Source organism: Anomalospiza imberbis, chromosome 3, assembly GCF_031753505.1.
Source record: "Anomalospiza imberbis isolate Cuckoo-Finch-1a 21T00152 chromosome 3, ASM3175350v1, whole genome shotgun sequence".
NCBI lineage: Eukaryota > Metazoa > Chordata > Aves > Passeriformes > Viduidae > Anomalospiza > Anomalospiza imberbis.
Window position 1 is genome coordinate 72,379,416 of NC_089683.1, and position 15,614 is coordinate 72,395,029.

At 41.5% G+C, this 15,614-nt stretch overlaps 1 protein-coding gene across 3 annotated transcripts in view; it reads right to left on the bottom strand.

Annotated features, from left to right (window-relative positions):
• The window catches only part of TAF5L (TATA-box binding protein associated factor 5 like), a 20,070-nt gene continuing 4,456 nt past the window's right edge, over positions 1-15,614 (bottom strand). For all 3 annotated transcript variants that reach the window (XM_068185098.1, XM_068185097.1, XM_068185096.1), the window contains exons 2-5: positions 15,171-15,315; positions 10,477-10,581; positions 7,042-7,766; positions 1-2,016 (exon numbers count right to left, since the gene is read on the bottom strand). In XM_068185098.1, coding sequence (XP_068041199.1) covers positions 1,219-2,016; positions 7,042-7,766; positions 10,477-10,581; positions 15,171-15,312 — 1,770 coding nt within the window. In that variant the 5' untranslated portion in view covers positions 15,313-15,315 and the 3' untranslated portion in view covers positions 1-1,218. The remainder of the gene's footprint in view (positions 2,017-7,041; positions 7,767-10,476; positions 10,582-15,170; positions 15,316-15,614) is intronic.

Below are 15,614 nucleotides of genomic sequence, written 5' to 3' on the forward strand. Positions count from 1 at the left end.
AACTTCCCAGAAAGGGACCAAACAATTTTTATTTTTCTTTTTAAACTAAATGCTTTTAATAGAAAACAAAATACAAAATAACTCTTTCCAGAAAGCAGAAATATTTAATCTCTCCAAATGACAAACTAGAACGTGCTTTTTCTGCAAATCCTTGTAAATGCTGATGATTTATCTCACAAAATGTTCATGAAACTGGTATTGCAACATTTGAGAAAAATCCAACACTGGCAGAGCTGCCTCTGTGTACACACAATAATTTAGTAATACTATTTTTCCCATGTCACTTTGTGTGTTTCTCCTCATCCTCCTCTCCCCAGACTGCCAACTTCCATTTATGGAAATCTTTCTGTGAGGTGCAGTGGTGGGTTGCCATGCCCTGTTTCCATTGGGAGTCCAAACTTGGCCATTTCCGTTCTATGGTGCCCTCCCTCCAGACAAGGCAATTGTTATCCTTAAAGCCACCACTCTGTCCCCACTGTCCTCCCTTCCTCAAAACACAGTGCAACCAGAGTCAGAAAATTTCCTAATTAATGGAACATAAATACACATAATCACAGCTAGTATCAGGAACCAAACCCAAAGAACAATGAAGAGACGGGCCCCAATTGAGGTCAGATTTCCTTGCCCTTATTGAAAAAGAACAAGGGTATTTTCTACTTATTTAGTCCAAAATATTACCCAAGTGCTATAGGGAGCTGAAATATTTAGGACCACTGTCACTGTAGAAAATACATCATGTTCTTTTAATAGAAGGGTCTTTAAAATGCTGGTCCTCTGCAATACCAGGAAAGCAAAAGCAAAACAAAACAAAAACCACTGGGGCAGTAGTTCTCCACACACTCAAGCCAAACAAACAGTAGATAAGATGTGCCCAACAATCAATGAAGGATATTTAAGTGCAGGTCACCAGCTTATCTGGTTGGCAGTTTCCCTTGTCTGGGCCAGGCTTTCAGTTTCCCCAAGTTACTGGATTTACTCCCCTTTTTACCATTCCTAAAAGTACAAAATTAGAATGTGTATTTTCATCAATCCTCCTTTTTTTCATTATTCTGTTCAACAGCACAGGCATTTTTGCGACCTCTTAAAGCATTTGCATCACTCTGAACATGCCTTTCAAGAGGGCAGAGGAAGAGAAGTGTTTCACAGTCAGTAATCTCAGTTTGCAATGGACTCTGGCATACAAGACACCCACCCGCTTCCCTAAGACAAAAAGCAAAATTAATGTTCCTGATTTTCTTGTGCAATTCCAGTCACTAGAAGAAGATTACAGGCCATGAACTGTACGCTCAGTACATTATTCATCTGTCCGGTATATACACCAACCAGTTCACTGGAAGACCCATCCGCAGGGGCATTGCAGTAAGTGTTCCGAATGTCCCAGACCCGAACTGAATTGTCCATCGATGCTGAAGCAATTAAACTACTGTCAGGGCTAAAAGTAAGGCTGGTTATGTTGTCTGTGTGCCCCCTCAGTTCTTTGTAAAGAGTTCCTGATGCCAAGTCCCACAGCTTCAGCCGCTGGTCTTCACCTGCTGATGCCAGGTACTTACCGTTGGGGGAAAACGCGAGCGCCAGCACAGGGCCCCGGTGCCCGGTGAAAAGCCGCACCGAGTTGCCCTGCTGAGTGCTCCACAGGCGCACGGTTTTGTCTGTGGAACCAGTCGCTAAGTAGTTGGAATTGGGGTGGAACTTGATGCAGTCCACGTCCGCCAAATGGCCCGCGTATATTCGCAGCGGGTACGTCCGATCGAACGACCAGAGCCTTGCAGTGCGATCATGGGAACCGCTGGCAAAGTATAGGCTGCAAGGGCTAATATCCAAATCCCAGACAGGATAGGCATGTCCTTGGTACAACACAGTGTTTGTAAAGCTTCCGAGGTCCCAGTACCTGATGGACATGTCCTCAGAACAAGATAAGAGTCCTGAACTGTCTGAAAGGAACCTTGTGCTATACACAGGTCCACAGTGTCCTCTCAGGATCTTCATTTCTGTGCCTGCGTTGTCATCCTCTTCCTCCTGCTCATGAAGAAGAAAAAGAAACAAGGAAGGAAAGCATGTTTACCCATTTAACAAATTTAAAAACCTCCATGAGGAAACCAGGAGGATGTTAATGTGGAAAGAGTTAGATAATTTACTTTATTTACTTTATATGTGGCACAGTTTGTGCAACTCTGAGACACAGACATTGCTGGTACATTTGCTACAAGTGAACACTGAAAGAGATGGTGAGGTAAGACTTTCTATAAAGGCATTCTCTTTAATTTTGGTAGCCTTATGCTCCAGTCCAGAAGGTATCTTAACCAGAGACTGCAGGCACAGAGGGGAAGAAATATTTAATGACATTTTTCCTTTTGCTAAAAACATATGCATAGTCTCTCTCCACTCTACTAAAAATATTTGGCTAAGATGTTGAAAGCAGATCTTGGCATCTACTGTTTTTGTGTGGTCATTGTTGGAAATGAATCTCACAGTAGAGGGAAACAATCACAGATGTCTTAAACGAAAGGCAGGAGATGGAAAGACAAAGGATATTTGACAAAGGATATTTGACAATGTCTGCTTAACATTCCTTCTCAATCCCGCATGTGAACAGAAACGCAGCAAGGCTAACATCTATTTCTCCCTCCAAACTCCATCAGGATGCTTCCACATCCTCATCCTCCAAGAGCAGCCTTCAAAAATAGCAAATGTATGCAGCTTATTTAGGCCAATGTATCTGTTTTGGTGTAGGAGAAGATGAACAATCACAAAAATGATGGCACTGGAAACCTTTCTATTCTGTTATTCTCCAATTCAAGTACCAGGGCAGATAATCAACAAGTAAAGGTTTTTGTTTTTAAAGACTATTCAGTGAGCTGAGCTAAAGGAATCTCTTGATGCATGGTAAGAGTCTCTAAAAGCCTAGTCAGGTAGCACCTCTTGACACTCTAAGGCTACGGACTACACAGGTTTCAACAGATCTCAGAAGTGTCCTTGCCTGACAAACTGGCGTCTCCTTGACAGTGCAAGATAACCCTTGCATGGGGTACACCTGCGTAGCAGCCTTAGACCAGCCTTCCTTAGGACTGTCAGGAAGACACTTTTCCTCAGTACTGAATCAGTAACACTCATTCACAGACAATCCCTGCACATCAAATTAAACACAACATCCTTTTCTTTGTAAGCAGCCCTTTTATTTATCATCTTGAACTGGCCCATTTCCTGCAGAAGGAGCACTTCCTGCCCTGAGAGGAAACCCAATTCCCCAGGGCTGCTGGACTGTTGACAACCAGCAGAAGTCAGAGCAGCAGAAGTCAGTGTGTTGTAAGCAGTTCTCTATCTCCCACACCCCCGCCTCCAACCTCAGGACCCACAGACAGTTTGGCTTCAGACTTAGCAATAGCCCAGAAAGTGCTTCTCCTCCAGTGGTTTCAAATTTCACGCTGGAGGTGAGCAAACTCCGACTTGGCCATCTCCTTGCCTTTCTCCATCTCAACAGCATGTTACATAGTAGGCAGCAAGCCATCTTTAGCAATGCTGCTTCTCTTCATAGTCAGCGCCCATGGGAGCTTTATGATGTGGCTGGAAGCCAACTTCCTCTCTGCTGTGCAGGTGAGGCAAAGAGAAACTGCAGGCTCTGCCATGCAAAAGCACCATTCTTATTCAAATCGCTTTTCTACCTCAGATAGAGCATGGCTTACTGGAATCTACAGCATCTCTAGGCTGTGTTGCCACATTAAAGGAGAATGGCTGACACCTGCAGCATTTTATACTATTTAATTATGACCATAAGATTCCTGACAAGTTACCAGTGGAAGCCCATTCAAGCTACCTGTAGTGTACTAGTTTCTGCAAATTTTGCAAGTCCAGGTACTTAATTTTCTGCATTCAAATAAAAGGCTACATGGGCTGTCTGCAAGCACCTCCTCTTCCCTCCTTATATTACAGCACCAGGAAATTTGACAACACCTTCTGTGGCGTGGAAACCCACACTCCTATGTGGTCACAGGTAGCAAATCTTATCTTTCTGTTTGACACCCACTTAGCACAACTGCACACTCCTGTCACAGCTCACTGAAAACAGTACATCTATAATGCTTCTGAGTCACCACATTTTTCAGTTTCCTCCCTATCCAAGTTAGTCTGCTGACCAGATTAGCAAGGCAGCTGCAACTGCAGCCACCAAGCCTCAAAAAGCAACAATGATAGCCTCAAAGAGAAACAAATCAAACTCATGTTCCTCCCTTTTTTTTTTTTTTTTTAAGTAAGAGGTTTTCCTGGGTGTCATAATCTCTCTCAACCTGCACTGCTGTTAAGACGTCAAAAGGGAAGACCTCTTACCTGCCTACAGCAGAGATGCCCTAGCACAGAATGATGAGGAAGGATGGCTCTCTTTGCAAGATATTTTTTACTGCTCCTTCCAGAATTGCTTTCCATCTGCCATCAAGCAAGGTGTCAGCATCATTCCCACTCATTATCACTTTAAAGACCACTGCCACTTAAAAGCAGAACCTTAGAAGCAGAGCTAAATGGGGTCAAGTCTTAGTCTTCACAGGATTTAAAGGCTGGCACTATTGTGGCTTGGAACAGAGCATTATTTTCTGATGTTGATTTATGGAGTACCAGCAATGAGCATGGTAAAATTGCAAAGAGACACAAACAACACTTCCATTTGTACAGCTACAAAACTCCATTTTTGTAAGAGAGACAATAGAGTGGCATTTGTGAGATGCTACTATAAAGAAAACAGAATTACTGTATCCCAAAATAATAAGCCTCTCTTATCTGCAAGAAGCAAGACTACACTAGTGAAGTACACTGCAGCACCACACTGAGCCAAATTTAGTAGAACTACACCTAGAAGATGATTTTGACCGTAGTGACACAAAGGCTTTACATGGACTAGGAAAAAACTGTTGTTCTAACACATTTGCTAAGTCTCAGCCTCTTTTACATACATATATACACACACCCCTTCACAAGAAGAATAAACCCAACAGAGTAGCTTTAGTGCCACCCTGAACAACATTCACTGAAACTAGCATTTTAGACTTTTGTGACTGCATAAAAGGAAGGATCTGTTTCCTTGCAGAAAACCAGGCTGAAGACTACTTATTTAATGCATTACTATTAATACACATTATCCAAAGCTAATTTACAATACAGAAATCAACCAAACCAAATTTTAACATTCTCACAAGTTATTTTATAGAACTCACAGAAATAATGTCAAAGCACATTCAGAATTTTTGTTCTTTGTCAAAGTCTGTATCAGTTTTATCCCTGTGAATTGCACTGATCACACTGCAGTGACAATCTGAAATACAGCCCCTGCTCACTCTGAGCTGCAGCCCAGTCAAGGTAGCCTGGTTTGGCCTTGGTACCTATGGCTTCCTCTCGCATGGCATCAAGGCAATTGCTGGCCTGTTCCCACCTGCAACGCTGTGGGTGTCTGTGTATTTCCACTTAGGGCTCCCAGATAACTGAATTAATTTCCTTGTAGTCAAGGGGCTTTCATTTGAATTTGGTAATCAAATTTGTGTTCAGGCTGCTATTGGTATCCTCCCTCAACTCTGAACTCCTGCTCAGGTCACTATTTGTTTTGTCAGTGGTGGAAATTATTCAGGGCAACGATGACTTTGATCTGTGCTGGTTTTTAACCAGTTTTTGGCTTTAGACCTGTGCACAAAACATCAAATAGCCACGATAAGCAATGTGCATTCAGGATTCCATGGCAGTCTCCTAATATATGTTCAATGCCAAGTCTATGACTACATGCCAAAGAAAGCTAATACACTCCTGATAACCTGGAGGTATCTCACTTTTCCACAGTCCAGAGCCAAAGAAGGTGACCTGCTGATTTACCAGACAAATTCTCCTCTGTTGCAGGTTGCTGACATTTGGCTTCCATGATGGGCAATATACAGTCACACGCCCTATGAACTCTTGCAGTTTATAATGAAAACAAGCCATAGCTCTATTTTGGGCTAGTCTCACCTTGATGCCTGCCTCTTTTCTCAAGCTGTTTAACAAACCAATCCCTAATCACAGATCTCTAAATACACCAAGCTCTCAGCACTCTTCTAAAATAAAGAGAACCTTGCCACTAAGTATTTTTTAGAAGAAAAAACTCTGGAAAAAGGGTGTCTCCTGCTAAACAGTCTACATAAGAACAAATGAGTTAGTTTTTTTTTTCTTTTCTTTTTTAGGAGAAGAGTTATTAAACAACAGAAGAGTCAAAATTTTGATCTCTAACCAGATATAAGTTGCTACTTGGGCAGTTGTGTGGAGAGGGGGAGGAAAGGTGTGACTAGAAGGGGAAAAAGAAAAAAGAAAAAAGTCAAGTAGAAAATGCCACCTAGCACTGCATGCGAAGTAAAGGTACACACATCCCTGCCGTTGTCTCCAGCACTCTGAGGAAGAGTAGGAGGCCTCTAAAGTTTCTACACTTCAGATTCCTTAACAAAGACATTTTGCATAATTCTTCCATAACTCTTGACCTCTGGTAAATTAAGGTGATACCCGAAATACAGTTTTACACATAGGCATCTCATCAGACCTCTTTAGCGCTTTCCTTACTTTGTCTGTATTTTCCTCTTCCTGTGCGTCTGCCCTTCTCTCCACCCTCTGCCTGGTTGTTCTGAGCTACTTTCCTTCTAGTTTTCATTTGGCACAGTGTTTTCATTGCCTGTATTTCCTTGTTTCATCTTTCCATCCCAAAGAAGGCTCCACACTCCTCAGGGAAGAGAGCCTACTCTAGTCACCTGTTCTTTCTGGCTTTCCTGTCTACTGTCATCTGTTCAAGGACAGCTGGAGGACAGGGACCAGCACCCAGGACTAATAAACTATGACCTAAGCACAGACCGACTGCACCTCAGTTTAGCATTTACAACCACTGCAGGGAAGAACAAGGATGACAGTAGGTTATAAAATCTCTGCATCAAGGCAGACAGATTGTGCAACAGCCTCAGAGTTCCCCAAGACATTGCTACATACTCAACAATCTGTGTTCAAAGCAAGTCAGCAGAAGGGGAAGAAGGGAGGAAAAAAGGGTATCCAAACCTCCTCATCTAGGATGTCACAAGCCAAACGGATGCGGGACACATCAACAAGGTGGGGCTCAGATTTCAACTTCCTGGAGCGCAGGCTCCACAGCTTCACACATGAATTATCGAACCCAGCAGCAAGCAGCTTGCTATTTGGTGAAATCTCTGCAGTGTTCAGCAACTGCTCTGTGTTATAGAAGGCATAGAAACAGATGGTGGTTAAGGAAGGGGGCCCATCCTTGACACGTTTAATGCTGTCCTGCAGTAAATCCAGCGCTGCCTCATTCTGCAGAATGGAAGCTGGCACGTCGCTGGGTTCCAGGCCGTTGCTCTCATTGCGTGAGGAGCTCCCACCAGCATAGAGCTGGTAGTCAGTCCTCTTGGCGGGCTGCACATCCAAGTGAATGTGCAAGGTCAGGACTTTGCACAGGGCGTTGTTGTTGTCACTTTGGAGGTAGCGAAGAAGGTAGTTGTAGCTGTCCTCTTGAAGGCGGATGACGTATTTGTTGTCCAGAAAGGCCCGGAGCTTCAAGTTGGACAGGATATCTTGAATAGTCATGGTAGTCTGCAACTGTTCAATGATATCTTTCTGGCTGGCATTCTGCAAGAACATGCCATGGAAGCGGCTGTAAAAACTGTCCACTGTGCTTTTTAGGCCATTCTGGACCATGTTCAGATGGAGGTAGACAAAGAGGGGATATAGAAGAGGCATCACTTCATGGCTGTGCTGAGAATCTGAATCTACAGAAAAAATACAACAACAAACTTTGAATGACTTTTCAAACCACTTCCTACTGGGAATAAAACAGAGCAAGGATGGCTACTGAGAAAGCCTTGACAGTGATGTCAGAAAGCAAGCAAAAAGAGATGTTTGTTGGCACATCTAAGCAAACTTCTTCTGTCACCTAAAGGAGGTACAACAGAAATTGCCACATCAGTGAGGTACCTTGTCAGAACAAATGCAGGTATTTCAAAACCTGTGGGACAACTAATAATATACCACCTCATAAAATACATGACAGCTGAATTTTCCCTATTTTTTTCAAAAGAAAAAGTATGCTCTTGGTACCCTTTGCTTATTGTGATAAATGAACTTTAAAATGCATTAATTATATTTAAAAGAGTACTTTAAGTGTTCAAGCCAAAATTATTTACCTAGCTTGTCTGGCCTGAGCTTTTCTTCTCTCAGCTTCAGTAAAACCTAAGTGTGGTGCTTTGGATGGAACTGATTTGTCTTCAGGGGAAAGGAAGCTACAGTTTCCAAAATGTACTGCAATATGCAGTGCTCTTGTTTTATTTCTGTGCCTGCTCATGTACTTGCTTTTCTCTCTCTGCCAAGGCAAATCCCAGCAGTAATTCCTAGTACACAGTGTAACAAACCCCGATTAGGCTGTGCTGTACCTTGCAGAGGCTGATCTGTGCAACAGCTCCACCCCTCCTTCCCCAGCTTCTCTGGGGCTGTTTGCCAGCTGCAGGGAGCTGGAGGAGAGGAGCCTGCCGAACACCATAGCGACAAACAGGGCCACAATGAGTTACTACCACAGGACCAAATGGTCTAAATTAGTGGAAAACAAATAGGCACTGCTGATCCTCAAAATGCAAAATGCATTGCTGCTTTTCAACATGCTCTTCCCTCCTGCCACTCATCAATGCATGTTCTCTTTTCTTCCTTCCCATTAGGTTATTTTTCCTTTGTGTTGAGCACTCTTCTTCCAGACTTTCTCTAGTCCATACTGTGCCTCTCATTTCTACGGGAGTAACTACAGAGTATGCATGGTGTGCAGTGTATGCATACATATTTGCATACTTGAGCATCACTCGTCTTCCTGTTTCACTGAAACTGGGCCAAAACCAGTGAAAACAGTGGTCTGCATGTAGTAAAAGCTCTAAGCAGTCAGCAGGTCTCTTTTTTCTCCAGGTGCACTAGTCCAAAAATGAAACAAGTGGAAGGACCTCGTTTTGCAGTAGGGGAAAAAGGGAAGAGATGGGAAGTAGGCAGAAACACAAAGAAAGAAAATGTTCCCTAGGAACATATGAAGAGGTTACAGGAGCTTGGTCTGTCTAGAAGAATAGGGGGGGGTATTAAATTGCTTGCCTTCAGTACTCAGTGGGACATTATACAGGACAAGGAGCCAGCCTCTTCTCAGAGGTGCTCAGTGGAAGGACAACAGGCAAGCTGCTGCAAGGGAAATTCTCACTGAATTGCAGCAGAGCCTCAGAGATGCACAGCAATCTCCAGAGTGTTTGATTTTCTAAATCTGACTAGAAAAGGCTCTGAGCAACCTGATCAAACACCCATCTTGCCCTGCTTTGAACAGGTGGTTGAACTAGAGACTAGTCAGTTAAGTTACACCATGTCACTAATCCCCTGCCCACTCCTCAGTGGGGCAGGCATCACAGGAATGGGAAGTGTCCTGCTGTGCCTTGTGGCTAGTTGGCAAGCTACTCCCTTGAACAAACAGAGGTAGTCCATGTGTGTAAGATATCAAACTAGAGCAAGAGGGACAAAAAAGATGAAAGCAGTCAACCCAAACACCAAAACCTAGCACTTCATCAAGCATTAAGCAAGCACTTCACCAAGCACTGAACAGAGCTATTGTACTTCTAAAAATCTATTAAACCATAACGATTTACTTCAAATACTGAAGTGCAAAGGTATTGGACTGCTGTAGATGACAAGGTGCCAAGAATTCACTATTTTCTGCCTTTGCCTTCCTGCTCCCTTCCCTTCCAAAACTATCAGAAATAATAATCCTGATGTTATGCACCCTGGGATCAAATCCCTACACTGGACAAATATTGTGTGCGACAACTTCACTTTCCTTGGTATTATTCTTTAAAAATTCTATCTGCTTTCTTCTTCCCATGTTGGGGACTTAGAAATAAGGACACTCCCAAGAGTACTTGTTAAAAAAATATAGAATAATAATTAAAAAATATAAATCATTATTTGTCTTCTGCATCATTACGGAGTAAAATTTTTTTTACTTTGCTGTATTGCTCCAGTCTCAAAGCCAGTACAGCTAAATTTATGGGAACAGATTCTCCTTTAGAAATCCAGACCATCATAAAAACACGCCAATTATGGATAGAAATAAAATCTTAAACTAGGATACAACAGAGAACTACAGTCTTTTCTCAGTTACTTGCCTTTCAAATAAAACACTGATTTTCCTTTCTGTCCTATGTAAATATGGTGTTGTCTAGAAGACCTACAAAGGGCAAATGCTTGAACAAGAAAGGGCAAAGAGCCAGCCATCTACAAAACTCAAAGCGATCCAGCACACAGAAAACAACCAAAAAAAGAAAAATGAAATATTTCTATTTTAACTGAAATCTCAAAACAAGAAATCAAAACATTATTAGAGATATGATTTTGAAATTTACTGTATTGCCCTTTACTAATCGAAATGACAAAAAAGTCGGTTTTCTTCCGTGTTTCCTGATTTACCTGTCAGAAAATTGCGTAATCGTCCAAATTGTACTTCATATTGCTGTGGCTCTGCCAGGCAGGGAGCTGCAGACACGACGTTGGCACAACCAGACTCAGATTGGACTGTGAAATAAAAAAAGCAAAACTTACATAAGGATTTAATGATTTTTACATGTGTGTCTGAAAACAAAGCTTCTCATAAAATCCAAGGTATGCAGCCACTCAGATGACATTTCATCTTTCAAACCATTCAGGTATGATATAGTTCAAAGCATCTAAACATGGCATTAACCACCTAGACAGATCATGAAGGAGAAAATACACTGGAAGCCAAAACCCACCCTAAAAATTTCAGCAACTCACCTCCTCCACCCAGAACACGATTTCAAATACAACCATAAATTCCCAAGAAATTCAGTGTAACAACCATCACAGACCCCTCAGAAGTTTTACAACTGTGGTTTTGCAACTTTACACTCAGAAAAGATGAGGAAAGCAGCATACAACTTTCTCCAAAGTATAGTTGCTTTTTCAGTGAGTCCCAGCAACCATCATGAACAGGTCTAAAGTGACAATACTTCAGATTCTCAAATTTCTCATCCCAGTCATTATAATTTACAACAAATTATAACCATTATCATTTATTAAGTCCCACAGAGGTGGTGGAGAAAACCGAACCTCTAAGCGAACACTTAGTAATTTTTTACTAAAATGTGCCCTCCTCCCTGAGGATTTTAGGTTAAAGGGTAGCTGACAACTGACCACAAACTCAGTTACGGTCTCCTCAGACCGTGTTAAACTTTTTTTCAGAACCAGACTCTGGAAAAAGTGGTTCTGAACTGTTTAGAAAGGGAATTGGCTTCTCTTTCTCTGGCACCAAACCTTTGCTGCTCTGCTAATGGCCTGGAATCCACAGGGGACTTTGTGCAAGTTTACAGACATGCATCAAGAAACCCCAAGTACATGCAAATACCAGTGATTAGAAACCCAAGTTCTGCTGCTCTAAATAGAGCACAAGAGGGCAAAAACGTTTCACTGTTTTCCTTTCTGAATTTTTTTCTCTTCAAATCATTAACTCTCATTCCCTCCAAACCCCCTATTTTCATTACTTTTACTTCAATTTATTTCAGTCTTCCTTGCCCTGCACCACTTTCCATCCTCTGCCTTTCTACTCCTGATTGATTGGGGGGCGTTTTGTTCCAGCATTTGGCTCATGCACAGAGGCACAAGTCTGACAGCCCTGGAAGTCTATAAACAACACTATCAAATGTTCACACGCTAAAGAGAGATAGGCCAGTCTCCAGCTCATCTCAATGCCTCTAATTAGAAAGAGATCAGCACATGGTACACAGGCAGCCTGTCACTATTCTTCCCCCGCTCCTCTCTCTTTCTCTCTGGAAAGACACAGGTTTACCTTCCTTCAGCTTATGTAAATACAGGAGGTATGTTTGGCAAGCTGAATTCAGCTCTTGAAACAGAGATGGGCTGAGCTCATCATCCTCTCTTGGGAAACAAAACCAGATTCCAGCACCAATATGATATAATATCTTAAATCAGTTCAGATATAAATGAATATAACTTGCTGAAAGGCACAGCTACACAGAGCTTTCTACAGCCTGGCTGCTTCAGAAACTCAAAGATGGTAAGACCTCCACATTCACATACTGGTACTACTCAATACCTAAAGGAAAAAGCTCTGCTATTTGGATGTAAAATTGAATATAATCAATATTCAGTATGAGAAAGTAAACTGCATGAATGTACACATAGTAACGCAAGAACACTTAGTGACAGTTTCCAATGTCACCCATACAACTCTTTGTAAAAGCCAAGAAATACAGAAATATGAGGGCCTGTCTCTTATGCTGTCTATCACAGGATTACATGTAACAGTCAACTCTTCACAGAGATCTTGTGGCCTCATGTCTGCAGGAATGGGAATGGCCTGCCACCTTGTTCATGCTATGTAATCAACTTTATGAGATATTTTCTCCAGGCCACAACTTTCTCTGCATAAGCAACTTAGTTCCAAAATTAAGGTGTACATCATGATTCAGAAAGTGGAGTATCATCTTTGTCTACCTGTCCTAAAACAGTCTGACTGGGCAACCATTATGGCCTATCCTTTCAGTAATGATACTAGAGCTCATTCCCATCCAGCAAATGGTAAATGAACCCTATGTAACAGACAGTTCTAACAAATTCTAATTCTTTGCCTTCCCAAAACTTTAAACCAATGAGAACTGCAAAAAAGGATCAAGAAGTCAACTGATTCAAAAACAAGAGTAAAATTTCATGCACATTTTCCACCTGGTAGAAATAAAACACTGGCTATATTTTTCTCATACATTAATAAACCTACCACAGTTTCTTTTCCACCTTCTCCAGTGGTCATAAGAACATCTATTGGAAATATCTGCTCCTCCACATCCAATAAGTGCAGCCAGCTATGCAACCTGATAGGAAATGCAAAGGAACTCACTCCTAACTCAGGGACATGGACAGGACCCTCCTGGTCTCGTGTGTTGGCTACCAGCAGAATCGCTCTAGCTAACAAATGTGGGGCTACTGTAAATGTTGTATAACAGCAGCTGATTCCTATTTTAGGTGAGTGTGATGATGTATAATTGCACATTATTTCAGCTAGTCATATTGCTAACAGTGCTATGGGCAGTATTAGAGGAACCCGTTCCTCGGTCACTCACTCTGTCCTCAGACATTGTTATTGTTTTCTAGAGAAATATGGGATAATCACAAGGAAGCTCTGTGCTGTATTTTACTGCAGATATAATTGGACAGAATTCTAGATAATCTCATCTGGGCTCCCTCTCCCACAGAAAAGGCTGGACCAGATCATCTTCCGAGGCCCCTCCAAGTCTCCCAGTCACACAGGCTAGTTAATTTATAAGTCAAACAACAGAGCTGAACATAAACAACAAGGTGAACTTTGCTAAGGAAAATGCAAAAACATGTTCAGAAAAGCACATTTGATTAATTTCCCAAAAATAAAGCACTGCAAGCTTTACAATCTGCTCAGTTTTTACTCAATTCGCAAAACCAAGATGACTGCAGCAGAAAGTATTTTCAGCATTGGTTGTTAGATTAAGTAACAAGCTCAGGTTTACTTTTCTAACAGTCACTGATGGAACTGCAGCATGCTCACTGACAGCTCACTGCAAGCACATCTGACAAGAAGTAGTAAGCAGCTGAATACACGAGAGCAGCCCATTTTCAGTTCTAATGAAAACTGATGACTAAATGCTCAATGACCATCCACAAAACCCATGCACTGGCAAGGGGATAGAGACTAACATGAAATTTAGTAATATTTTGTGGAAGTTCAGTAAAAAAGACAAAATGTAAACACACACTCATTCACACTCTTTATTGAAATATTTTTTTTCTGCATGAGGCCACGTGCTCATGCAAGGGCTTGTAATCCATCTCCACTACTTCAGACACTTCTGTGTCTTCCTCATATGGCTAGTATCACATTCTGAGCATGTTTTGACACTGATGTTTCTACCCACTTCTCACAAAAAATCTCCCATTGAAAAACAATTCTGGAGTTTACTTTGATTTCATTCTTTCTCCGTCTTCCCCAGTACTTTTTTCAGATATTGCAATAAACTTCTGATAGTTAGGCTGAAAAAAGCAAGGAAATTAAAAGTACTATGATGTTAAGTCTAATAATTAAATATTGCCCAGTTTCCTCCAGACCACTGAGGGAGTCCTCCTGGACACTGACCTACAAGTCACTCATCTTTTGATGGTTAAGTATGTTAAAATACTCTAAAGGTATTCCTTTAGAGTATGTTACCTGTTCCTGCATCCAGCCTTATCTAGTCACAAACACAGTTATCTAGCTACTAATATTTGTCAAATTAAGTCGTATTATAAGTAACTCCATCACTCCCCTTTGTCTGAGATACTGCCATAATCTAAGCAGTTTGATTGAGAGAAAAAAGTTTCTCCTTACTTTTTAACCCAAAATGTCAGCCTAGTATTTTCTATTACTTTTAGAAGTTAATTTAATCTCTATAGTATCCACATAGCTTTCATCCTTCCAATACTTCTATGTGCTCAAGCAGCAGCACAGTTTGTTGAAACAAAAATAATAATTACAATGACAACTGTCACAGACAAAATTTGGAAAGCAAGCAGTGTGGCAGGATTCAAGTGTCTTTAAGAAACAGAAGAAAGGTTATCTCCCTGCAAGCTTTTTCTCATCCACTGAAGGTTTTGGATTTTTTCCCCAAATGACAAGAGCAGACTTCTCATAACTACAAAGCTGACTATGCCAGAAAAAGACACAGCCTTATCACTTTAATTTCATATGATATAACTCTGTTGAACTACAAAGGTACAACAGAATTTCCTGCTTCTACTTCCTTTCTCATCTAGGTTCTTCTCCCTTCCATTCCAAAGCATCACTACTCACCAGACTTCACATTATTTGGGATAAAATATCTATTTTCCACTACCCTCACATGGTATTTCAGCCTGATGTTTCACTGAGTAGGAAAGTCACCTTGTTACATTTCTACCCACATTTTCATTCTTCATAAGTTCATAATTCACGCCAACTTAACAGTGAGAATTTTCTTCATTTCAAAAGGAGAAATGTCCACATGTGCAGACAAATCCATATAGCTGCCAGCACAGCTCACAACTCTGCCAAGAAGTAGTCATGGAAAATACGATAGGATTACCTGTGAGATTAGCTGCCATCTCTTCAGCGGTCTGACACAGCCTCAGCCCTTGTTTTAGGGGACCTTCCGAGTCCACATACTGACGGCGCTTGAGGTAGCAGGACACTGCCATCTGAATCTGTTCTGTGCGTACGCGTTTCATGACCTCAAAAGGAAAGAAAGAGGTGATGAGACCCTTACAGGGTAGGCTGAGATCAGCTTAGACTGTAGCTGCATTGATACTGATAGAAAACAAACATCTCTGTATTTTTTGTTGCTGATATATGAAACAGAACCTTCAGGGATTTGCCTCTCAGTACTATGGCCAGACTCAGATATTTTGCTGCCTAATTCTACTAATTTCACAGAGGAATCAAAAATAGTTTTGAGGATTCTTGACTAAAACTGCAATGGTGAACTGAAGCATTTTTGTAAAAAACAGCTCATAAAAAGGGAGTATCTCTC